General features: G+C 44.0%; 1 protein-coding gene across 1 annotated transcript in view; it reads right to left on the bottom strand.

The window, feature by feature from the left end:
* nalcn (sodium leak channel, non-selective) overlaps window positions 1-25,397 on the bottom strand; it is a 91,580-nt gene that overhangs the window by 47,569 nt on the left and 18,614 nt on the right. The window contains 1 exon segment of the mRNA XM_080018532.1: window positions 22,681-22,767. Coding sequence (XP_079874658.1) covers window positions 22,681-22,767 — 87 coding nt within the window.

Raw genomic sequence — 25,397 nt, 5'->3', positions numbered from 1 at the left:
TTATTCCCCTGTAGTTACGACAGCTCTGTACATCTCCCTTGTTCTTGAAGATGGGTACCAGTGCACTTCTTCTCCACTCCTCCAGCATCCTCTCCCTTTCCAGGATGGTGTTAAACAGTCTTTAGGAACGCCACTGCCATCTCACCTAAACATTTCCATGCTTCCCCAGGTACGTATGTCATCTGGGCCAACTGCCTTTCCACTCTTCATCTTCTTTAACGCTGTTCTCACCTCATATTTTGGAATATTGAGGTAAAAGATGAATCTTGCATCACCACTAACATCAAGTGATGGGCAGATGAAACACAAAGGCAGCTGAGAGTGCAAAGACATTACATCCACAAGAGTGTGATGAGGGAAAAAGAGACAGAACGAAAGAGAGATAGGGATAGAGAAAGAGAAAGACCGCGGTCTGCATCAAACTGTGTCAAACAACTGCAATTCTTATTTCATTGCCACAAGCAAAGAGAGTTCTATGTCAGGAGGCTCCACCCCTTAGGGTCTACGCTCCTATTGCTATACATCCAACCCAGCGTATTGGATCTAATGAAATTCATCACGTGCACTTGCTTCAGCCAATCATTATGGAGCAGCATAACCTACTGCATATGGACCCGAGGAACAGGCCTCCGTCACATGGTTATGCTTCTCCAGTGGGGAGCCACCGGTCCGGTCCCTCCGGGCAGACTTTTTTGGTCTCCTCTCCTCTGCTGCTTTTCAGCCCTTAAGCCATTTATCGACACTTACCGATCCAAGCAGGCGCATGACGGGGCTTAGAGCACCTCCCTGCCTGAACCCACTCCGTTCCTCCAACTGGGTGAAGAGCACTTCGCTACGGATCTATGCATCCGTCAATCACATACTACCTGATCGATAAGTCTGGAGCAGTGTGTGGGTCTGCCACGAAAAGTAAAGTTAATATGTTTATTTCTAATAAATGTTCAGACAGACTGAGGAACCGAGCCGCATGTTTGGAGTGACATAAGAAATAATAATCCCAAAGAGTTACACGAGACACAGCGGAGAAGTATTAAATCAGAATGACAGGCAAGTTGTCTGTCACTCCACGTCAAGGTTGCCCTGGTTACGGAGTCCTAGCCGCAGTCGAATTTAAAAAGGTAGGCGAATACCTCCTGCTCAAGTCTGCCCGTGAAAAGAAAGAGGCTGTCCAAATACAGATCTCAACCACAGGACCATGAGTGAGTCAGTCCTGTCAGTGGGAACGAGTTCAAGGCAAAATGTACAGTTTGCCACAGAGTATTTTCAGTCGACCATGGTGGACTGTAGGCTTGGTTGCAAAATTTTCCGATGGCTGGGGGGCAGCAGTGAGGATGCACAGATTTTTTTGGACCAAAACGGAGCGGAACAGTCCCTTACCTCAGTTGTGTTTTATACATTTGTTTCATACAAATTTCATTTCATACATGTAGGAAACAAACAAAAATAAATAGACCTAAAATAAAGACATGCATGGGAGTCAGGAACCGGCGCATGTGCATGGTGCAGTGCTGTCTGGAGGAGAAATACCTTCCCTAAGTATGTTATTTATTTATTTTACTGTTGGTTCACTGTTGCTCTGAAGACCAGAAAGCTGCTGATAGGAGCTGTGTACTGTCCCCCAAATGCCTCCAACAAACTCTTGGACTATCTTGAAACCTTCTTGGTGATGGACAAGTTTGGAGCCCACTCTATAATGCTCACTGGTGACGTCACAATGAATCACGAAGAGTGGCTGGGGAGCAACATTACGGACGTTGCTGGACATTGTGCCCTGCAACTTGCCAACTGCCTACAACTCGATCAGATTGTCGGTGAACCAGCCAGAGTAGACAATATCCTAGATCTAGTTTGTGGAAGTTCCGCCTGCCACACACCACCTGAGCGGTGTTTTCACTGCCCTCCGACAGAAACACAGGCAGAGATGTTGCCAACACACCAGTTTACTGTATACAGTGGCAAGATGTAGCAAGCCAGGAGCAGATGGACAGATGTCATGAGAGAGGCTCTACTCGTGTGTGTGAGGCGATAGGTGATTTACCTGTTGCTCATTGATTGCTCTAACGAGCAACAGGTGTATAGCCACTCTGATCCCAGGCACAATTACCTAGACCCAAGCACGTGTGGCTGCTTAAACCACACCACCCCCACACCGCATAGATAGAACGTGACCCCGGCAAATATAGGCACCTCAGAGGATAACCCAATACTTTCAACTCAGTTAAAAGCGCCAGTGTTCAGAGGCAAGCCATACAAGCGGAGAGTGCGGAGAGAAAAAGCTCAGTTCTGGGAAATGACAGGGTACCCAACCTCCATTAGTTGGTCCAATGTCCTCAAGGAAGAAGATCCAGAAATAATCTGCATTAATATCACCACCATACTGCAAGATGCCATGGAGTAGGGATGCCACAGTGAGTCATAGTCCCATAGGTTAATAAACTCATGACAACCGGGGGGTGGGGGGGGGTGGGGGGGGCGGTGTCCCTGTTATGCACGGTGCTGCTTTTTTTTGTTTCAGAATAAAATAAAAAGTTGATAAAAGGAGTAAAATGGAGTAAAATAAAATACATTTAAAATAAAAACACAATGTTCTCAATGTGATATTAAGAGGAACGGGGAAGAATAGCAGACGGAGATTGCAGCCGCAAATTATGCATGGAGATTACGCATGTAGAGGGAGACAGGTCTCAATCTAGACCTGATCTAAGGTCTTCTAGAGCCTTTCTCATCTCTACTCCTGTGATAAGAGAAATCTGACTCCGCAAATCTGTGGGACTCTGCTGTGCGTGCACAAAGCAGCCACTTTCACTTTTAGTTTTATAGCGTCCGACTAAGTACTGAAAACTTGCTCAGTATTTTTTTTATTCTATCAATGTGGCTGCTGATATGCAAAAATTAGCTAAATGGATTTTAGTTATATAAAAAAAAAAAATACTGGAGGCGGTGGGCAAGTAATCATATCTGTGTATGCCTGAACACCGTGTAACACCGGTAACCATGGCAACCCTACCATGGAGGCATTTATATCAATCAACTATCACCAGAAAGCCTGGTGATGAAGCTTGGTTCAATGAACAGTGCAGAGGAGCAGCCATGAAAAAGTGCCATCTCTGTCGTAAGATGCAGACATTAAACAGCACGGCTGCACAACAAAAGTTTCTTTAATCAAGAACAATTTTCAATAAAGGAAAAAAAATAGCAAAGACACATATAAAGAGATGTATAACAATAAACCGAAAAAATATCTATCTGACAACTCAGCTCAAAGAAATGGGGGAGTATTGTAAATTCACTTTCTGGAAGAAGTGGATTAACAGACATCCTTGCCATTGCACACCAGGGTATTCCCCACATCACACCAAGCGAAAAGGCCAACACTACTTACACAACTACTACTATTGCAGAGAAGTGTACATTGCCTGACACACATACACACCCTCAGCGCCCATGCCCATTACCATCATCTTCTATTGGCAATGTCCACTTCAAACCAAAAGATGTCAGGAACATCTTGCGCAACCTGGATCAAGGAAAAGCATCGGGCCTGATGAAATTCCAACAAAGGTCCTCAAAGAATGGGCCGCAGAACTGGCCAGTTCCCTCAGCAGTCTCTTTCAACTTCCTTTCTCTCGTGGCATGTTCCCTGAACAATGGAAAACTGTCAGAGTGATCCAAAAACATGAAAGGGACTCAGAATCAGATCCATTAAAATACGGTCCCATATCCCTGCTCATTGTCTTTAGCAACGTGATGGAATCCGCTGTTTGCAAACAAGTACAGGGATACCTAGAACGTCATGGCCTTATCTCTGATAAAGAATTAGGATTAGGATTAGGAGGACACAAAATCACAGCACAGCCAATCTCCTCATAGTATTATCCCAGACGTGGAACAACATCCTTGACAAAGGCGGTGAAGTTTTCATTTTTGTGCTAGATATTAAGGGCGTATTCAACCAGGTCTGGCACAATAGCCTTTGTGTAAAATTCACGGCATTAAAGGGCATAACTGGTAGACTGTATATATGGCTACAGAATAACTTTCAAGGAAGATCCGACTTGTGCTCTCTGGTCAGTCTTCATCACCATGCCCCATCAATGCATCAGTACCTCAGGGATCCATTCTCTGCCAACTTTTGTTCTCAATCTTCATAGATGATGTTGTGGAACAATGTGAGAACATGTTTCTTTATGCGGATGATTCCACCATCTTCACACCCAGAACACCATCAAATTAGGTGGCAGCAAGTCTAAAAAAAGACCTGGAAAACATCAGAAAGTGGTTTGAAGGCTGATGCCTGAAAGGTCACCTTCAAGCCCAGTAAGTGTAAGTCAATGATCCTGTCCAGAAAGAGGAATCCATCTCGTCCTGGTCTGTTCTTTGGGAGCACTAAAATCAATCTCAGTGAGCAGAAAGAAGTTCTCGGACTATGCAATGACAGAAAACGCCAATGGACCAGCCATCTCTCTAACATCTGCAAACGTGCAGGCCAACGCTTCGGAGCATTTCAGAAGTTGGCCAACAACCTTGATCCTAGAGGCAGACAAAATGCAGGTAAGGAGCATCATGGTACACCTGCCTTTCCTGGGTGAATGCTTCACAAGCCAATCTTAGGCACCTAGATATCCAGAAAAAGGCACTATAAAGATCACTGGTGTGGATGAGAGCTATGCCCTAAAGGATTATGCCATCACCAAGCTGAGCCACCACAGAACAGTTGCTGCAACAACTGTTTTTTTCAAGATGCACACTCCCAACTGTCCAGCAGACCTGAAAGCACTGATACCCTCAGCTCATGTCCTAGGTTAAACCACCTGGAGGTTTCCACCAAACCATGCCTTGTCAATCCCAAATGCCTTGACAGGAGCTTTCTCCACTCTGCTGTAACAACATGAAAGAAGAAAGAAGAAGAAACAGTCTTTAATTGTCACACGACACTCCACAACACATGCTTGCACACACACACACGCACATGCTTGATGGTGGCCGGTGAAATGGCTCCTCTGCTTTTGACCCATCCTGGCTTGTCCTTCCTCCGGGGGCACAGCCAGGAGCAGTGGGCAGCATACGTGGACGCGCCCGGGGACCAGGTGATAAGTGTCCATCGCTGGTCAGACGATGATGGGTGCATGTTTTTTGGTGGGGGTCCTTACTGACGTGAGGTGGAGGAAACCCCATGTGAACACGGGGAGAACATGCAAACTCCACACAGAAAGGCTCCTGTTTTGGAAGATAACCCGCCAAAGCACGGTGCCAACAGCGCCCCAGGCGGGAATCGAACCCAGGACCTAGCTGCATCAGTAATAGGCTCTCTGAATGGTATTCTGAAGCTTGTATCTGTAAAAGTATTGCAGGTTTAAGCTCAGCAGAGATAGCAGTTCTCCTCAGCAAGGGAGCTGTGACAGTGGTGCCCACTGAGCTTCGGAACCGAGGGTTCTATTCAAATTACCTCCTGGTTTCGAAGTATACGGGCGGTGTGCGTCCGATCCTGGACCTACATACACTGACATGATGGAGTTCAACCAAACTTTCACGGATCACGCCTCCTCACCTTAAACATGAAACTTACGCTTAAATCTTCTGTTCTCTGCTGCTGTTTGGTGAGTCTGATCCAGTCTGACATTAATGACTGTCACTCTGCTCTACAAATTCCTGTACTTATAAACCAAAGACCGAAATTACGTAACTTCCCTGTAACATACAGGAATCTAAACAATTTACTACAGGTTTGGACTCAAACTCTCAGTACCGCGAAAAGCCATGCACCCAGAACAATCAAAATGTCTCTATTAAATGTAAGGTCACTAACTAACAAGTCATTTTTAGTTAATGAGCTTATAAGTACTCATAACCTGGATTCCGCTCTATTAACTGAGACCTGGCTGGATAGAATTGGCTCAGTCGCACTCATTGAAACAGCACCTCCTAATTTCAAGTCCATCCAAACCACTAGAGCTGACCAGAGAGGCGGTGGGATAGCTGCTTTCTTCTCTGATATCTATACCTACAAGGAAATCCTCCTCGGAGAATTCACGTCTTTTAAACACCTTGTTTTACCTATAAACTCCAGTGCCCCGATTTTAATCATCGTTGTCTATCGGCAACCAGAATCTAAATGTGGCTTTCTTGATGAATTCTATGAGCTACTGTCAAAGGTCTCCGCTGATTATGATTGTGTAATTATCTCAGGTTATTTTAATATTCATGTTGACAATCAAACAGACCCAGATGCTCAACACTTCATTAGCCTATTAGAGGCATTTGACCTCACTCAGCACGTTTCTGGACCCACCCACAATAAAGGGCATACTCTGGACTTAGCCATATCAAAAGGACTTAATATCACTGTACCCTATGTCATGCATGTTGCTATTTCAGATCACTGTTGCATTTTCTTTGATGTGTCTGCTCTTCCTGTACAACAGAGAGGTACCCGAACAATTAAAAAACGTATCATTAACAATAATACCATTGAAACCATTAAGAGAAATGTAAATGAGTTACCGCTGTTCAAGGCATCATCAACTGAGGATCCTGTGAACAACTTCAACTCCAAAATACAAACTATCATTGATAAGATTGCACCTGTTAAAACTAAAAACATAGAAAAACAAAAAGCCCCCTGGAGAAATGGAGCAGTTATTAGGCAGCTTAAGAGAGAGTGTTGCCAGGCAGAACGAAAATGGAGAAAGACAAATCTTCAGGTTTATCATGAAATTTACAAGGATAGACTCAATCAATACAATATAGAAATTAAACCAAATTAAGGCCAGACAGTCTTTCTTCTCTAAAATCATTAATGAAAACCTCAACAATAGTAAAGTGTTCTTCTTCACTGTTGATCGACTTATTAATCCACCATCTACAACCCCGTCAGAGATGCTCTCCACTGAAAAATGTGAGGAGTTCGCTACATTCTTCAGTAACAAAATGATAGCTATCAGACAGAATATTAGTGCCTCAACATCCAGAAATGAACCTACCCTTCAGTTCCCCAGTAATATGACTGCTGCCATGTCTCATTTCGTCCCCTTAGACATAAAAAGACTGGACTATATTGTTGGTCAGCGCAGGTCCTCCACCTGCTGCCTGGACCCCCTCCCTACCACATTTTTTAAAACAGTTTTTAACTGTCTAGCACATGAGGTATTAGAAATTTTAAATGGGTCTCATCAAACAGGTATATTCCCTGCAGCATTTAAAACAGCTGTCATTAAACCACTCCTGAAGAAGAGCAATCTCGATGCAACAGTTATTGCCAACTACAGGCTTATTTCCAACCTGCCGTTCCTCAGCAAAATACTTGAAAAAACAGTTTACCTTCAGCTTAACAACTATCTAACCTCAAACAGCCTTTTAGACACCTATCAATCTGGCTTTCGACCTCACCATAGCACAGAAATAGCACTTATTAAAGTTCTGAACGATCTTCACATAAACACTGATGCAAAAAAACTATCTGTTCTTCTGCCCCTGGATCTCAGTTCTGCCTTTGACACTGTTGACCATCAGATTTTATTAGCGAGATTACAAAAATGGGTTGGCCTATCTGGCCCGGTTCTAAATTGGTTCAAAGCCTACCTACAGGACAGGCAGTTCTTCGTGTCCATTGAAGATTTTGTGTCAAACAAAGTGGATATTGTATGTGGAGAGCCCCAAGGTTCGATTCTGGGACCATTATTGTTTAACCTCTATATGCTTCCACTGGTACATATTGTAAAGAAACACAAAATAAATTACCATAATTATGCAGATGATTCACAACTGTACATATCCCTATCTCCTGATGACCTACTCCCTATACACTCCCTCACTCAGTGTATTAATGATATAAATGCATGGATGTCAAAGAACTTTTTACAACTGAACAAAGACAAAACAGAAATACTCAACTTTGGTGCAAAGGCTCAAAGACAGAAAATTGCAGCTTATCTTAGTTCTGTGTCCCCGGAGAGCAAGAATGAAGCCAAAAATCTGGGTGTAATCATAGACGGCAATCTAAATTTTAAGAGCCATATAAATCAAATCCCAAAATCAGCCTTCTACCATCTAAAAAACATTTCAAAATTAAGAGGCTTCCTGTCAAAAGCAGACTCCTAAAAATTAATCCATGCATTCATAATGAGTAGATTGGACCACTGTAATGGCCTATTCACGGGCCTCCCAAAATCAGCTGAGCAGCGGCTACAGTTAATCCAAAATGTGGCTGCACGTGTTCTCACTGGGACAAAAAAGTTTGAACATATCACACCTGTTCTTAGATATATACATTGGTTCCCCGTCAAAACTAGAATTGATTTTAAGATTCTGCTACTTGTATATAAAGCTATAATGGACTTGCACCTCAGTATATAAAATAAATGCTAATTATACACAAACCAGCAAGAACTCTCAGGTCCACAGGCAGTGGTCATTTAACTATCCCTCGTACCAACTCTAAAGCAGGAGAAGCTGCTTTCTGTATCTATGCCCCAAGTAAATGGAACACCCTACCCAGGGACCTGAGAGAGGCCCCCACACTGAATATTTTAAAAGCAGGTTAAAAACAAACCTGCTGTTCGTTACAGTCTATGACTGACTGACTGACGTCTGTCTGTCTGTGTTACTGGTGCTGGTGCTGTGGCTGCTGCTAACCTTATACCTAAACTTAACCCTCGCTTACCTTATGGCTAAAATTAAGCATCTCTAACCCTATACCCTAATTTAAACACCTCTAACCTTATACCTCAACTTAACTGTCTCTAACCTGAGTGACTTCTCCGGTTGCGGTGAGCGGTACCACTTCCGGTTCCGGTGACTTCTTTGCATGTGCGCTGATGTTGTCTTTTTTGCTGGTGTTTTTTGTTGCTGCTGCTGGAGTTGTTTTGTGGTTGCTGCTGCTATTTCTGTTGCTGTTGTTGTAGTTTCTGTTGTGATATTACAGTGAGAGGATTATAAGAAGGTGTGTGTTTGGAGAGATAGTCAAAAGGATCTCCCTCCCGAGGTCAGAATGAAAAACTTGACCCGTAATTTAAGGACGCTGATTAAAGGACCGTGACTGGATTAAGATGAGACGGTGCACACAGCTGAAATTTCAGTTTCCGGTGAGGGCTACCACTTCCGGTTCTCTGGTTCTCCGGTTCTCGGTTTGCTCTGCGTTACTTGGTTGAGATGAGATGGTACACACTGTTGACTCAATACAGATGAGGAGATTTGTGGTTCTGGTGAGAGCTACTATTTCTGGTTCTGGTGACGTCTTCGCTTGTGCGCTGTTGCTGCTACTATTGCTGCTGCTGTTTTCTGTTGCTGCTATTGTTTCTGCTGGTATTGTCGTTGCTGCTGCTAACCTTATACCTAAACTTAACCATCCACCGTGACTGGATTTAGATGAGCTGGTGCACACAGTTGAAATCTCAGTGTCTGGTGAGGGCCGCCACTTCCGGTTCCGGTGACGTCTTTGCTGTGCATTGCTTCCCTGAGAACTGTTGACTCAATACAGATGAGATTTCTGGTTCCGGTGAGAACTACCACTTCTGGTTCTGGTGACGTCTTCGCTTGTGCGCTGTTGCTGCTGCTGTTGCTGCTGTTTTTGCTGCTGCTATTGTTGCTGCTGGTACAGTAGCCGCTAGTGTTGATATTGCTGCTGGTGGTGTTGTTGGTGCTGCTAACCTTATACCTTAACTGGTGTTGTCGTTGCCGCTGCTAACCTTATACCTAAAGTTAACCATCTTTGACCTTATTCCTTAACCTAATCATCTCGAACGTTATACCTAAACATAACAATCCCTAAACTTATACCTAAACTTCACCATCTCTAACCTTATACCCTAATTTAAATATCTCCAACTTTGTACCTCAACTCAACATCTCTAACAATTCTTACCTGAGTGACTTTCCCGGTTCCGGTGAGAGCTACCACTACCGGTTCCGGTGAGGTCTTTGCGTGTGCGTTGCTGTTGTTGTTCCTGCTTTGGTTTTGCTGTTGTTGCTGCTGGTGTTGATGTTGCTGCTATTTCTGTTGCTGTGGTTGTTTCTGTTGTGATATTACAGTTAGAGGATCATAAGAAGGGTGTGTTTTCGGAGAGAGAGAGTCAAAAGGATCTCCCTCCCGAGGTCTGATTGAAAACTTGACCCGTAACTTAGGGTCGCTAATTAAAGGACCATGACTGGACTAAGATGAGATGGTGACCACAGTTGAAATTTCCGTTTTCGGTAAGGGGTACCACTTCCGGTTCCGGTGACGTCTTTTCTGTGCTATACTTTGTTGAGATGAGATGGTACACACTGTTGACTCAATACAGATGAGGAGATTTCTGGTTCCGATGGGAGCTACCACCTCCGGTACTGGTGACGTCTTCGCTTGTGTGCTGTTGCTGTTTTTGTTGCTGCTGTTGTCTGCTGCTGGTATTGTCACTGCTGGTGTTGTCGTTGCTGCTGCTGCTGGGTCTGTTGTTGCTGCCGCTAACCTTATACTTTAACTGGTGTTGTCATTGCTGCTGCTAACCTTATACCGAAACTTAACTCTCGCTTACCTTATACCTCAACTTAACGTCACCTTATACCTCGACTTAACCATCTCTAACCTGAGTGACCTTTCCAGTTCCGGTGAGAGCTACCACTTCCAGTTCCGGTGAGGTCTTTGCGTGTACGTTGCTGCTGGTGTCGATGTTGTTGTTGTTGTTTCTGTGGCTGTTGTTGCTGCTGTTTTTGTTTTCTGTTGCTGCCACTGTGGTTAGAGTTACATTTATTGTTGTTTTTGTTGTCTTTGTTGTTGCTTTTGTTGTTGCTGTTGTTTCAGGGGCATTCTTATGTAATGACCGGCTGACAACTACGTTCTCTCTTTCTTTCTTGTATTTCTTTGTAAAGTGCATTGTGTTTCCCTGGTATGAAATGCGCTCTATTAATAAAGTGTGACTTGACTTGACTTGAATCACATAGCGACTCGCCCATTTCACATGCTCACCAGGAAGGTTCTCTTGTGGGCAATCCAAGAGGGCAATTTCTGCACAAGCATTGACCTGAAGGACCCCTACTTCCACGTTTCGGTAGCACTGAAACACAGGAGGTTTCTCTGTCTGCTTCCAGGGAATAGACTATGAGTACACCAGGGTACCGTTTGCCTACAAGCTCGCTCTGTGCGTATTTTCCCGCTGCGTCGAGGGGGAACTTTTCCCGCTGCGCCATCAAGGGATCAGGATTCTGACCATCTTGACAACCTGCTGATCGTAGCTCCCTCAGTGGAGCTAGCAGTCGCTCACACGAAGCTTGTGATCGCACACCTTACAGACCCTTACAGGGTTTGCAATATACTGAGAGAAGAACACACTCATAACCAGTCAGCAGGTGATCTATCTGGGTCTACAGCTAGACACAATGCAGATGAGGGCCCGGTTGTCTGAACCACGGAGAGCAGACATTATATCCGTCCTCAGGGCATGTTCTTGTCCCTGGGACATCCTCTGTTGACCTGGTTCCTTAGCGCGGACTGTCACAGGCTGTGATGTCCACCTTTTTGGACTCTCCCGCACGGTCCACTTCTTGGCTCTACGCCTCCAAGTGGAACCTGTTTGAATGGTGGTGCACAGACAGACCACCTGCAGTGTCGTTCCTATATTGAAATTCTTGCAGTCTTTCATGGACGAGCAACACACGGCCTTCACCATTAAAGTGTATGTGGCGTTGATTTCGGTCATGAGAGGTTCCCTAACAGTCTGGTGATTTTTCATGGGGCTGCCACGCATGCGTCCTGTGACACCTGAGGTTGCTCCTCAGTGGGATTTGGAGCTGATTTTGGTGGCACTTTGTAGCCCGCCTTTCGAACCTACGTCTCAGATCCCACTGAAGCTGGTGTCCTTTATTGTGCTGACCTCTGCAAAGTGGGTCGGGGATCTGTGCACTCTGTCTGTACAACCTGCCTGCTTAGCCATTAATGGTGATCTCAGCAGTGCAGTGTTATTTCCTAATCCAACATTTACACCTAAGGTTGTGACGAGCTCATACAGATGGAGGGTGGGTACCCTCAATGCCTTTCTTCCTCCTCCTCACCAGGACGTGTCCAGTGTGTGCGCTGGCATGCTACGTGGACTGCACAGCTTCAATCCGGTTATCACAACAACTGTATCTTTGGCCAGCCGCTCTCCGCACAGCGCCTTTCTCATTGGTGATGCGATTGTAATGCGATGGCTTATAAGTCGCTGGGTCGGGATTTACCAACAGTTCTCTACTCAAAAGTGTGTCGGCCTCGACTGCCCTTTTTATGTGTGTCAGGGTTCAGGACAACTGTATGGCGGCATCTTGGTAGACACCATATCTATTTGTTTGGTTCTACCTGCGCGATGTTTCCACAGGGCACTTTCCAAATCTGTGCTTGGCATTGTGGCCAAGCGCACTCAGGGAGTTTTTGGTGTCACAGGCTACTCAGATTCTCTGTAGTGCTGCCTGTGTTTAGTGACTAACACTCTCTCTGTGCATACAGTGTGTGGGTGTTAGTTGCTCCCCAATGGCCGTTATTGGGCACGGTGGATTGCCAGGGTCACAGTGTCTGCATGCATGTTCACTGTCTACTTTGGCTGCTTCAGCCTTCACCCTTGACCGTGACGCACTTAAGGCGTGTTCAGGTCCAGTGGTGGCACACAAAAAGGAGCATAGCCCCTAAGGGACAGAGCCTCCTGACATAGAACGATAGTTACTGTAGCTTTGTAACTACAGTTCTATGAAGGAGGCGTAGCCCCTTAGGGTTTTATACCACACTGGACCCCGTCAGTGCTGAATTGGTTTCAGAGGATGAAGGGGGCCACTTCCGGGGTTTATATGTGCGTCTGATGAAAGGTGTACCAAGTCTGCAAATAAAGTTTAAATGTTGAAGAACCTACTCAATATAACAAACAGTAATTTTAGGATCACTAAATACATATAGTTTTTCAGCAAAGTAAGCTTGTTTTAGCCTCGTCTGGGGTGCATTGTGTGGGTGTGGTGATTGATTTGCATCTTTGGTTTCACTGGCTATTGTTCCAGAGTTCCGGGTGAAACACCTCCCATAAATAAACCCGCACACCACTGGCAGTCATTTTACTGCTATGGACGCTCTAGTCGGGACCGCTATAAGCAAACTTGCATCTGCCAGTAAAACGATCGACAATGGAGAATTTATAGACTCGTTCATAATTGATGCATGGTTGCAATAATACAGATTCTAAATCTGAAGATGGCGAAGACAATGACTGATGATGTCGGATCTCGATCAGGATTTCAACGACAGATTGTGTTCTGACAAAGACAAGGAGAATGATGACCATGGCACAGTGGCTATGGGTATTAAAAAGGTTCTAAGATCAGTTGATGCTCTAAAAGTGGACTCAGGTTGCGCAAAATAAATGGACAAGATAATAAACTTTGATTATTGGCACTTTGCAAGTGCCAATAGAGACGAAAAGAGAATGTAGAATACCAGGCTCTTGTAGTCTCTTGCAGCCAAAGACTGTCTCCAGAATCCAACCACAACACCAGACTAAACGGTGCATTGTCAGCGGACAACAGAGACATGCTTGTTTTAGAAACTATACTAACATCTAAGAATGATTCAGAAATGACCCAATCCACAAAGAAAGTGTCTACGAAACGAAAGTTTCACAGAACATAATATGCAATACACAGTACTATCGTCTGCCGCAACACATTGTGCTTTGAACTCTGGTAAGTTTTACATCTGTGATACCTATGTCATGATGCGGGTCGAAACAGGCCTCTGCCTTTGTTCTGTAGTGTTGGGTCAGATTCCTTTTGAACAGCTCCTTTGTAGGAACAAAGGGAACCGAGTCTCGCTGGGTTCATGAGCAAATGTTTCCCCCCTCCGTGTGAGAGATAGCCTATGCTCCTCCTTCACCAGGAGGTTCTCTGGCTGAAAAGAAGCGCACCCACTGTCACGTCACACAAAGCAGTTCACTAAGCGAACACACACACGTACTGGTCTGACTGTGATGCTGTATTTGAATAAGTTATTTTAGTATTATTATTTGTATGTGAAAAATACTGTTTATACCTGTTCTCCTCAAAAAAAAACAAAAAAACTTTAGTGCTTGTTTTATTTAGCCATAGCATTGTATTTTTTAACAAGCTGGCTTTCCCACTACCCACATTACTATAGAGCACAGTCGGAAACCAGTTTGTTTGTTTTTGTTCAGGATCAGCAAAAAACTTCTCTAATCCATTACCCAGACCCAGTAGTGTTAGGGTTAGGGTTAGCTTGTTTTAGTGATTCCTTATTCATTTCTATCTCATGTTCTTACCTCTGTACCTGTGTCCTATTGTGATTGGCTTATTTGCTCATATCCAGTCATATCTACTTGACATTTTTTATACTCTATAGCTCATTACACAGTTTTATTGTATTTCATTTATGTTTGTTTTGCTTGTTTTAGTGACTCATTTTATCTTATATTACACTTTTCTATTCATATAAATAATGCGTTTTTTTTATGAATTACAAAGAATTAATATCCTATGTCTGTCATTAATCACAATTGTGCTGGTATTTGGGATTAGGCAAGATCTTTGCCTATTACATTAGGCTTAAAAGCCTATAAATATATGATATATTACCCCACTGTCAGATAATGGCAGGTAGTCCAGTCGGGGAGTGGTTGGGGGTGGAGTTAACCAGTTATTATCCCATTACCTGCCTCTGAAGTGTGAAAAAGTTCAGGATCTTTGAGGGAGATTCTCTGCTGGATCAGTTTAGGTGTACCAACATTCAAATAAGCATAATCTTCTTCAGATATTTTCTGATTTCCATGTATGACACATCATTTGAAAGCTTACAATGTGCACTTTCATGGTCTGTATAAACGACCTTGGCCTACTTGGGAACCAAAACACCAGACTCTGTCACATATAGGCTATGCTGCTCCATCTTAATTGGCTGAAGCGAGTGAACGTGATGAATTCCAGTAGTTCCGCTATGTGCAGTTGGATGTATACCAAGAGGAGCGACGACAAATACCAACGCCTCCTTCATAGAACTGTAGTTACAAAGCTACTGTAACTCTCATTTTGGTACCTGCTTAGGGCACCAAACCATGACTTAATCAAATCTAGGCTTCTGATTGGCAATGCTATTTATCGCTGATTGGTTAAATGCAGAAGAAACCTCGAAGTAAACTGTCAACTACAATGTTTGTTTGTGATATTTCCATTCTAAGCCAATCGCTGAGATGAAATCAACAGTAAACAGTTTGCCTGAAGTTACTCAAGACAGAAAGAGGAACATGTAACAAGATTCTGCTGGCTCCCGTTTTGGAAGATTTTTGTCCATTGGGAAAAAGGCTAGAGAGAGGCATGGAGACTCAAGTTCTCCAGGGGATGAACACAAAGAGGAAAGGTTGACTGCCATTTTCATGGTCTCACTGCTAGACCAGAGCTGGCAGTTTTTGGGTTGAGCAGCTTTTGCACAATATCAACACCTACCAGTCCAACTTGCACACACAAACTCAAACACGCACACACACTAACATTGGTTTGGATCTTTGGCTTGTGACTGAGATTGGACATGACAAAGCAGTTTGACATTTCCAGTGACCAGACACGTTCCCCCATGGGTGTTTTGCCTGAAAGGAGTTCCATGTGTGATAATGTTTCTGTGTATGTAATAAAGAGAGGTAGAAAAAAAGATTGTAAGGTTAAGAGAGAGAGAGAGAGAGAGAGAGAGAGAGAGAAGGAGAGAGAGAGAGAGAGAGAGAGAGAGCGACAAAGAGATGGAGAGACAAGACAGACACAGACAAACAAACTGGGCCTATGAGTGTGTGTTTGAGAAGTTGATTTTCTCAAGGTTCTGACATTGTCCATACTCTAACAGCTCTTGGGATTTGCAACTGCTAAGAAAAAGAGAGTGCCAGAGAGCATTATAAAACTGTAACCTCTGCCACTCAGAGAAACAGGCTACATATCCTAGTCCCGCTGCCCTCTCATAAAAGAAAAAACAACCTTTAGGTATTTTTTACGCCCTTTCCAATCCTTCCAAAATGCCTCAAGATTTTGTGCACTTCAACAGATAACACTGACAGACCACTCCCAAGGCGAAATGGCCTCGTTTGTCTGATGGCACTGGCACACTATACTGTATATGGGCGCATGTCAAAATGAATTTAACAACGCCGATTGTTTGACATGATAGCTCCCCCCTGCAGTTTGATGTTTCTTAGCCTGGGTGTCTCTGCAAAACACCTTTCCCACTTGTTTGATGGATGCAGCTTATTAGAGTTGCCTCGAGCTGTCTGGGGCGCCAGGTGCTCAGATGCATATGCACACACACACACACACACACACACACACACACACACACACACACACACACACACACACACACACACACACACACACACACACACACACACACACACGGGCACACACACACAAACAGGCATACACCTAATAGGACAGGCACACACATGCATGTACACACACCCACACGCATGCACACATGCGCACACAAACACAGATGTTTGAGTGGCACGATTTGCAAGCAGGCGACACACAATTAGTGTTGGACTTGGTGGATATCCAATCGATACAAGCATAATTCTATCTGTTAGGGAGGAAAAAAAAAAAACCTAGTTTAATTTCTAACCGTGATACAGCAATTTTATGATAAACAATCAACAAAAAGCAACAGGACACATTGTTGTGCTCTTAACATACCATACTACAGCCACACGAATTAGCATTGCTCATCTATCCAAAGTAGGATACACATCCGGTAAGGCGTGGACTAGTGTGTTACAGGGCATTTTTAGCTGGAGTCATAAGAGTCGTCTGATCATTATACTGATCGTGAAGGGGACAGAGATAATATGTTTCAAACTTGGTGCATTTTCAATAGTTGCAACTGCATATATGCAGTACAGAGAGGCAGAAAGACAGACTAATGATTGCATCTTCATGCCACTTCGGTTCTCACCCAGGTTGCCAAAGACGACATGCTCTTTCCACTGGTGCGGGAGATGGGTGTAGTACATGTGCACATTGGTGGCTGGCTGGCCAGTGCGAGCCAAGTGAGAGTGTTTACACAGGAACTGTCAAAAACAGACTGGGCGATGCTCTGATGTAAATGTCAGCTCCTGTTATTTTGTTGTTTTTTTCCTATCTTATTTACCAAGATTAAGGAGGGAATAGTGGGGGATTACTTACTCCTTAGGTTGACTTATCTCTGTGGTCTCTCCACTGGCATTTATTGAGAATGAATAAACAAATAACTATGAGCTTCACGCTGACACTACAAGTATTAACAAGGGAGCCTGGTACTGTTGGCTGAATCATTCACTATTCTAGAAAGAGAAGATACAGTGGTCATTATTTGAGAAATAGGTACACTGACCTGCAGCATGTAAGGCTAAACCATGGATAACTCTCCTATCATCACAGCCTTTGATTAAAAGCTTTACGCTCAAGTGGATGGATGTGTGGAAATGTGCTAGACTGTAGATATATCAAAGTGGGAGTCCCTTGGGTTGTTAGGGACATGAGTGAAGACGGCTAACTTGTGTATTTTGGCTGTGAATTGCCTCTTAGTAAAACACAATCCTCTGCCTGCCTCTGACACCCTGTGCCAGACACCAGCCTTGCTCCCCCATCTCAAGCTCTTCTGACTGTCTGGATTAGAGTTCTGCACAGTAGTTTGGGTAGATTTCAATCTCATGCTGTTTTACCAAGACAATGCAGTCTTCTCATCAACATTCTGCTTGGCTCTTTCTTAAACGACCACCACTACTCTGCCACAATTTCTTCACCTGTTTGTTCCCGAATCACTTGGACTAATTTGTACTAACTGTTAACACTGCGACTTGAACCCTCACTTCAGCAAGTGCAGCCATTAGCAGCAACAGTGTACTAAGTCATGTAGCTATCAAAGTTGAGTATGAGGCAGATCACTACATCCACCCACCCACATATTATGACACGTGAAGAAGGTTACTTGGCGGCAGTCTAATGGCAGATACTGTAATTGCCTGTGGCTCAAATCATGTCCAATGGGAACTTTGAAAGAGCAGTGTATATAAATGGCTTTCCACACTTATATACTGTGCTTGTGGAACGGCATACCTTGGCAAAATTACCCACCTTAAACTCACAATTACGTTCTGAATAAAAAAAAATGGAATATAAAAGCTTAAGATTATCGATTGTTGTGCTTGTAGTGTACCTTGTAGTGCTGTCTCTTTCACACACACCTAAAATCAGGTTAACTGTGTGCAGCCAATGCACACGATTCTGCAACACTGAGGAGCGGGCTTGACTTAGGGGCAGAAAAAAAAGGGTTGGGAGAAGGCCTGTAAGGGGGTATGTAGCCTTGGCCTGGAGATGGGGAGGGTCAAGCCCATTGGGGAGGTTCTGCAGTAGAAGAGGAGGAACACATCCTCCTCTTCTATTGCAGAACCTCCCCAATGGGCTCCTGAGTCATCCATCACACTGTACTTAGTCTCATGTTGTTGGCAAGACTCAGAGGGTCAGAAGAGCAGAAGCTGGTTCATGGCAGAATCATGTGACCATCCTTTGTTTGATGCAGTCTGCATGAAACACACGCTTCATCTTCAGGTTTGTGTTATAGACCTTAACTGTCTCCTCCCAGTTATATCTGGAGTCAAAGTTTTGCTGCTGAGTGAAATTTGTCCTTTTGCGACTGATTGTGAGTCCATGGAGATGCGCAGATTCAAATATGCGATACCTTTTGATTAAAATGTACTTAGTATATTTAGGTTTTTGTGCAGTTACTATAAATGTACCCCCTGTCTCCCTTTCCATTACACATGAAGAGCAATTTGCCCCCCGATCACTCCCTCTCCGCACCCACCTTGGCATGGCACTCTAGATGGCCGCCTATGTTGCCTATATGAAGCGCTGGCCCTGGCCGTAACAGTTATAATAATTATAATAATTATGTCAAAATATTATTTACAGATCACTTGAAAATCAGGCGTGACACCCCTTATAAATGCACTTCAATTACACCAGCTCTCTGAAGATGAAGTCTTTTTTTTTACTTGCAAAGCACCTGCAAACGGCGAAATGCACCGTTTGCAGGTGCTTTGCAAAATAAAATTTGAATTCTTGTGAATTAGACAGTTGCTTTTTGTGTTATTTGCACAATCCTGTTGTGAATTTGCCCCTGAGTTTTGTCTTCATAGCGGTACTCCTATATGGAGTGGCAGGCTCCATTTTTGTTCAAAACCGACTGGGTTCAAATCTGTAGTGTAATTATGGTATAGTGGGGCACCAGGGGCTAATTAGTAGACCAGGCCTGTGGGAAAAGAGACAGAATGCCTCATTAACCTCCACTGGTCTATATAGCTACTGGGACAGCAGCACTGAGAACCCTGGAAACCACAGCAGTACTTCATGACTATTTCTTCGGCAGTGTACAGCTGAAGAAGCAGACAAAGCGAAGAACCAAAGAGAGGGATACGGTAACACAATAAAGTTAATCAATTCTGTTATACTCTTTGTTATGTGCATTGAAAAAAATCCCAGGCCTTTTTAAAAATGCATCGGCAAACGAAAGATCCTTTATCATCACAGTAGTCTGGCAGGGGACTCTTGACTGTAACAACAACAATGAAAACAATGGGACTGATTGGGAGAGGAGAGCGGGGACACTGCCTGTTATGAAGGCTATTTCAGTTCCTAGCACCTCAGGAGGGGAAGCTGCCGTTTCCATTCTGTCTCCAAGAGCAGGTGGCTAATCAATTATGTGTTATCTCCACCTGCTGTAGCCCACCGGACACAGTCAGAGCCACGGACGGGAAGCCAAGCAGACACACACTAAGACAGACAGAAACACTCAAGGCGGAACAAGCCGACGCACGGGTATCTGGATAGATACCCGTGCGTCGGAATAGTCACAACCAGAGACACACAAAGAGAGAACATAAGTAAGCATATGATGAGATGCAGGCAGAGAGAATTCCTGGCAGACCACAGAGTGAAAGTAATGCAGTGTTGCCGACTGGAGCGCATGGAGTGGGCCTGTCTGTGGGTAGCGCCAACCTGCCAGCCCTGAAACATTTCAATCATTGGATGGCCAATGACTGTGGAGCTTGGCAGAGCAGCGGCTCTATCCCTTCTCACATGGTCACATCCTTGGCAGCAGGAAAAAAAAACCTGGTTTCATTCATTCAGAAAGCTGGTGGGGTTGAACTGTACAACTGCTCTGACCAGGGTCCCAGTCAATGTGGGTTTAACAGAAGTGCTGACCATGGTGACTAACTAGTATTGGAGGGGAGTATTACCAGTAGCTAAAGAGAAGCTAAAGGAGCTGCAAGGCTGGGAACAATCGTACACATTGCCACACCCGCCCAGCCTGCTCCCCCCGTGACCCCCCCGTTGTGTGATTGTGGGTTTCTTTTATTTTCCCCTTCTTCAGTTTTGATGTGAATGTGAGTGTTTGGTGCATTTTTTGTCTCTCTCTCTTTCTCGCTGCAGACCTGCATTTAAGTTCTGCTTTTCCCTACCTCTGGTTCCATTGACCACGCTTCTAGCCTCCCTGTTCTGGTCCCTACCAGTCACCTGTTCCAGCATTACCTGTTTGAGTGTTACCTGTTCCTTTGTTACCTCTTCCAGCGTTACCTCTTCCCTGTTTCCGATCTACTAGTCCGTCCAGGTCCAGTTTGTCAGCCACTAGCTTCCTCTGCCAGCCTGTCTTACCTGGATTCACCTAAGCCTGTACCATTCCCCAGCCTCTGATAAAACTCTGATAAAACTGTTAAATCTTCAGTCCGCCTCCCGCGTCTGCATTTGGGTTCAATTGCCAGTATACATCATGACACACACGTGTTCTCAAAGGAATACCGAAAGCAGAAACACATAAAGCATGACAAGAGAGTTGTTTATGTGGAAGTAAAGACATCCCTCACATAATTTACCATTTTCACTAACGCCTCCAGACGATGGCACATAATCAATTGCAACACTTAAGGGGATATTCATTTAGGCGGAAGCGATAGAAAGGCAAAGGTCGATGCAATATATAATTTAATCAATAGCCTGAACTTAATTAATGTATCTACGAGGGAAAGCAATGTTTGCAAAATGAATCAAATAATGATCAAGTGATCATTATGGATCTTTGGTTGGTGTAATACTGTATCCCCAGCAGAAGGATGCAATCAATGTCTTCTGCTAAATTGGTCTGTTGATGAACTGAGCCTTACAACGTGAAACATACACCCCGCCACCATTATTCATCAATGTATTGAAAAAGAAAAGCATGAATAATTCCTATCATTTTTCTCTCTGTTATGGTTGCTGTCGTCATCTGTCAACCTCACTTGGACAGGGGATCTCCGTCACACTTGCTGAGCCATTGCCCATAACTGACCCACTAAAACGCTGGACCACAAAATCTCTCTCTCTCTCTCTCTCTCTCTCTCTTTCTCTCTTTCTCTCTCTCTCTCTCTCTCTCTCTCTCAGTGTCGGTGGAATACATTAATAGCTATTCTAGTTTTAGCAAGTGAGGAGCACTGGAGAAGTCCTGGGGTTTTCCACATAGCGGAACACAGGGCTCAGAGGGAAGTCAGTCATGTTTATCCCTCTGGTTATCCCGGCATCTAGATCCTTCCTCCCACTGATGATGAGGCTCTGGGGGACACGCTGCTCCCCGGGGACCACTGCATATTTCATGCCCCCAAGTCCTTACCTCCCCTCTTTCTCTGTCTCATCTGTCTTATCTCTATCTCTCTCACTCTCTAACCATCTATCTTCCCGCACTGTTTTTTCCCCTTTTTCTCCCCTTTCCTCCCTCTGTGTGTGTGTGTGTGTGTGTGTGTGTGTGTGTGTGTGTCAGCCTCCTTGAAGGTCTGCTCTGGAACAGCAATTTTCTCCCCGAGACTTGCCCCCCCACCACCAGCGTAACAACCACACCCCCAGCAGTCATCATTCCACTCCTCCCGGGGCAGGGGCTCTGCTGGCAGTCTCTCACAGCGAGCGCCTGGCCTTTTTAGACCGCACCGCTATCGACAGTGAGGCAGCTGTACGCGGCGCCCGCTGCTTTTCGCTTTATCTAAAAAGCCAGAGCATTTACATCACAACGGCCGCGGGCCCCACAGTGGCGTCCGTCATTTAGATGGACACTCATCACTTAGGAGCGCAACATCATTAGAGCAGCTCTGCACATCAAACACGAGTCTCTGCTCATTGCATATCCCATCATTTGGTTGTCTGACATAGCCATTAAAATCGGGGGGATTGTGAAAACAATGAGGCGATATTGTGTGTGTGTGTGTATGTGTGTGTGTGCTTCAATGGGTAGGGGGCGGAGATAAAATCATCAAAAGAGACATTCAAATGGAAATGGAACAGGTGAGTCATCCACAGTTCAGCATTTGTAGTTATTTCAACTTTGAACTTCTGTGAGGCTGCGAAACAGGCTCAGCATTTGTGTTCGGTGGAGGTATTTCCTGTTCGCTACAGATTGGATTTCTTTCTTTCTTTCTTACAAACAGATGTATGTTCTATTTCAGCATTCAGTCATGTGTTTTGTTCCCCAAGTGTGTGTGCGTGTGTGTGTGTGTGTGTGTGTGTGTGTGTGTGTGTGTGTGTGTGTGTGTGTGTGTGTGTGTGTGCGTGCGTGCGTGCGTTTGTGTGTGTGTGTGTGTGTGTGTGTGTGAAGGGAGTTATACACCAGTGTCATCATCAGCATATTATTTCTGGTGTGTTTACCTGGAGGCATGCAGGCGCCCGGCCATGTGGTTTGTTGACGTCCACAGCTACAAGCTGCCATCCCCCGGCAGCGTCTTCATGGAACATCTGCGACACAGGGACAGTACTTGAGAAGTCACGCAAATTCACTTGCCCGCAGACACACACACACACACACACACACACACACACACACACACACACACACACACACACACACACACACACACACACACACACACACACACAGTGGACATAACTCCAACACACAAACACTCTTGAGCTACGTCTTCGTGTGACATCTGGCTCAGAGAAAAAAGGCTACACATACACTTAACATAACATATATGATATGGATATATATATATATATATATATATATATATATATTTTTTTTTTTTTTTTTTTTTTTTCCTTTTTTCTTTCAGGACCAGGACCTACCAAAGGGAAATAAACCCATACAGCCATACTGACAAACATCAATCACACTTCTAACACAAACACACAGACCGGATATCCCCACCATTACATTGTTTTTCAGAGCTTAGTAGTCATACCCATATGCTTTGGTAAATGTATGTGCAAATACAGAGGTCAAGAGCCGAGGTCATCTTCTTTGTTTTTTTATATACATGTTTCTAATGCAGTCACTAGTGGGACAGCTGCTCATATTTCTGTGTGCCAAACACAGTACCAGAGATCTGATACAACTCCCATTATGTGGGCAGGTTGCCTTGGCGCTGGGTGAAACAGCTTTAAGCAATTCAGCTGCAGTGCTATGTGGCTCGGCCAGGCAGTGACAATGACAGAGAGAGGGCTGGCTGAGCGGCAGACCAGCAGCCAGGCTGGTACACAGGCGGAAATATACACGGGAGACGCGCAGGGCGAAGATCATTAAATGATAAATGAAGATCATTGTAAACGGTTACTGTTTGGTTTCCATTTTGGCTTTGTCACCAGGCCCTCTTCCGCAATTCATATTCTTCTCCCGTGCAAGAAGCAGCCTGCTCTCCTCAATAGCTTTTATTAATCCAGTATTTTCCCTATCACCGTTTACTTTCACTATCATTGGTGCAGGATGTATCAGTGACAAACAGTAATCATCCTACTGTACACTAATCCAATCAGACCACAATGTAATCCAACGGAGCTCTCAAGTTCACTTTGGCTGAAAAATTCTTACGAGTGTCTAAATCTTTAAAAGTCAAGTGAAGACAAAAACAATGTTCATTTATAAGGAGCTTCCAGAAGGCTGCTTCCATCTTGTGACACTAGAGCAGCGCTAAGGACCAAGAAGTGCAGTAATGGGTCCCGTCCCCTCGGACCATATCCTCCCACCCCTGCTCCCCTCAAAGGCATTAGGGGGACAGGGCTCATTGTTTCAGCCTCTGTGACTGACAGATAAGTGTTATGTTCAGGCTAATTACTTTTTCTCCCTCTAAGATAAAGATTGGGGCATGACGTTGTGATTATAATTAAATGTGATATTAACAGCAATTGTTATCAAGGTCGTACCACTGTCTTCATGCCATGGGCACAAACCCAAATGCCGGCAACGACCTCCTGCAGTAGAATATTGTGTTCTATATTTTCCAGCCAACAACCTATTACAGATTATTAATGCAAACTCTAAAATATGTTGATACACTGTAAGCAATGATATGAGGTTATTTTGATTTTTAAAAACAAAATTGAAAAAGCCCATTAATACTGTAGAGATATGTAAAAAGAAATCCCATATTTGATAGCTGTACAGCGATCAGTCAAAGAGAAAGGACGAAGGTAAAACTGGATGAAACATTGCGCTTTCGAATGGACTTCTGGGATGCTTAATTGATTCAACACAGACGATTTTATATATTTCGACTTGAATAAGGGAAAATTAAAGACAACTTAAAAGTCTTGATAGGCTTCATTGTCAAATTAATTGCCCGAAAGGCAATGATTTCAGCTATAAACTGCATCAACCATGACAGCAAGTAACACAAAGTCAAGCCACACAATTATAATGTTGTTACAGTATGAGGATCCAAATGGCGCCTTATAGAGACTTACTGTAGGCCGTAGTGCAGTCCAAAATGTATGTATGTATTTATTTAAGTATTTGGAAAAATATTTTATCAAAAAATATAAAACCTGTAAGTTCTAACATTACAATGTAACACTCCTTAGAATAATACTTTCACTAGATGTTCAAAGAAAAAAAGCTTTGCTACGTGACTTTTCACGATGACCTACACTCTTGCAATTGAGCGTAAAAACACCCCATTGCTGGTTAGGCCAAGCTCATCACGGATTAAGAACTCAATTATGTGATGAAACAGGCAGAGGGCTTCTTAACAAATGCATTTCATTCTTGTTTTCACAGAACACTAACTCCGTTTAGCGCGTTAAAGAGATAGAGTTACCATCAATTTAACATTCCAGCAGGAGGTATGCCTCCAGTCAATATAAAAGACCTGTGATGCCTTTTGATTTAACCTCCCTCCGAAAAGGACAGCACACAGCTATGTGGGTGTAGTATAATGATCAATAATATAATAATCTAGCACTAGAAAATTCTAAATAATACAGTATGAAACAATAAGTTTTGGGCATATTATGCATGTGGCAGAATGGATGGGGCACGTGACCTATTGACTTTCTATGCGATGATTCACTTAAGTCCAAGGAAGGTCACATATCTGCTTGTATTTAGATAAGAGGAATTAAGATTCTATATTTGTCACACAGCACAC

Source organism: Zeus faber (genome assembly GCF_960531495.2).
Source record: "Zeus faber genome assembly, chromosome: 18".
Lineage (NCBI taxonomy): Eukaryota > Metazoa > Chordata > Actinopteri > Zeiformes > Zeidae > Zeus > Zeus faber.
This window is presented reverse-complemented; position numbering and strand designations above follow the sequence as displayed.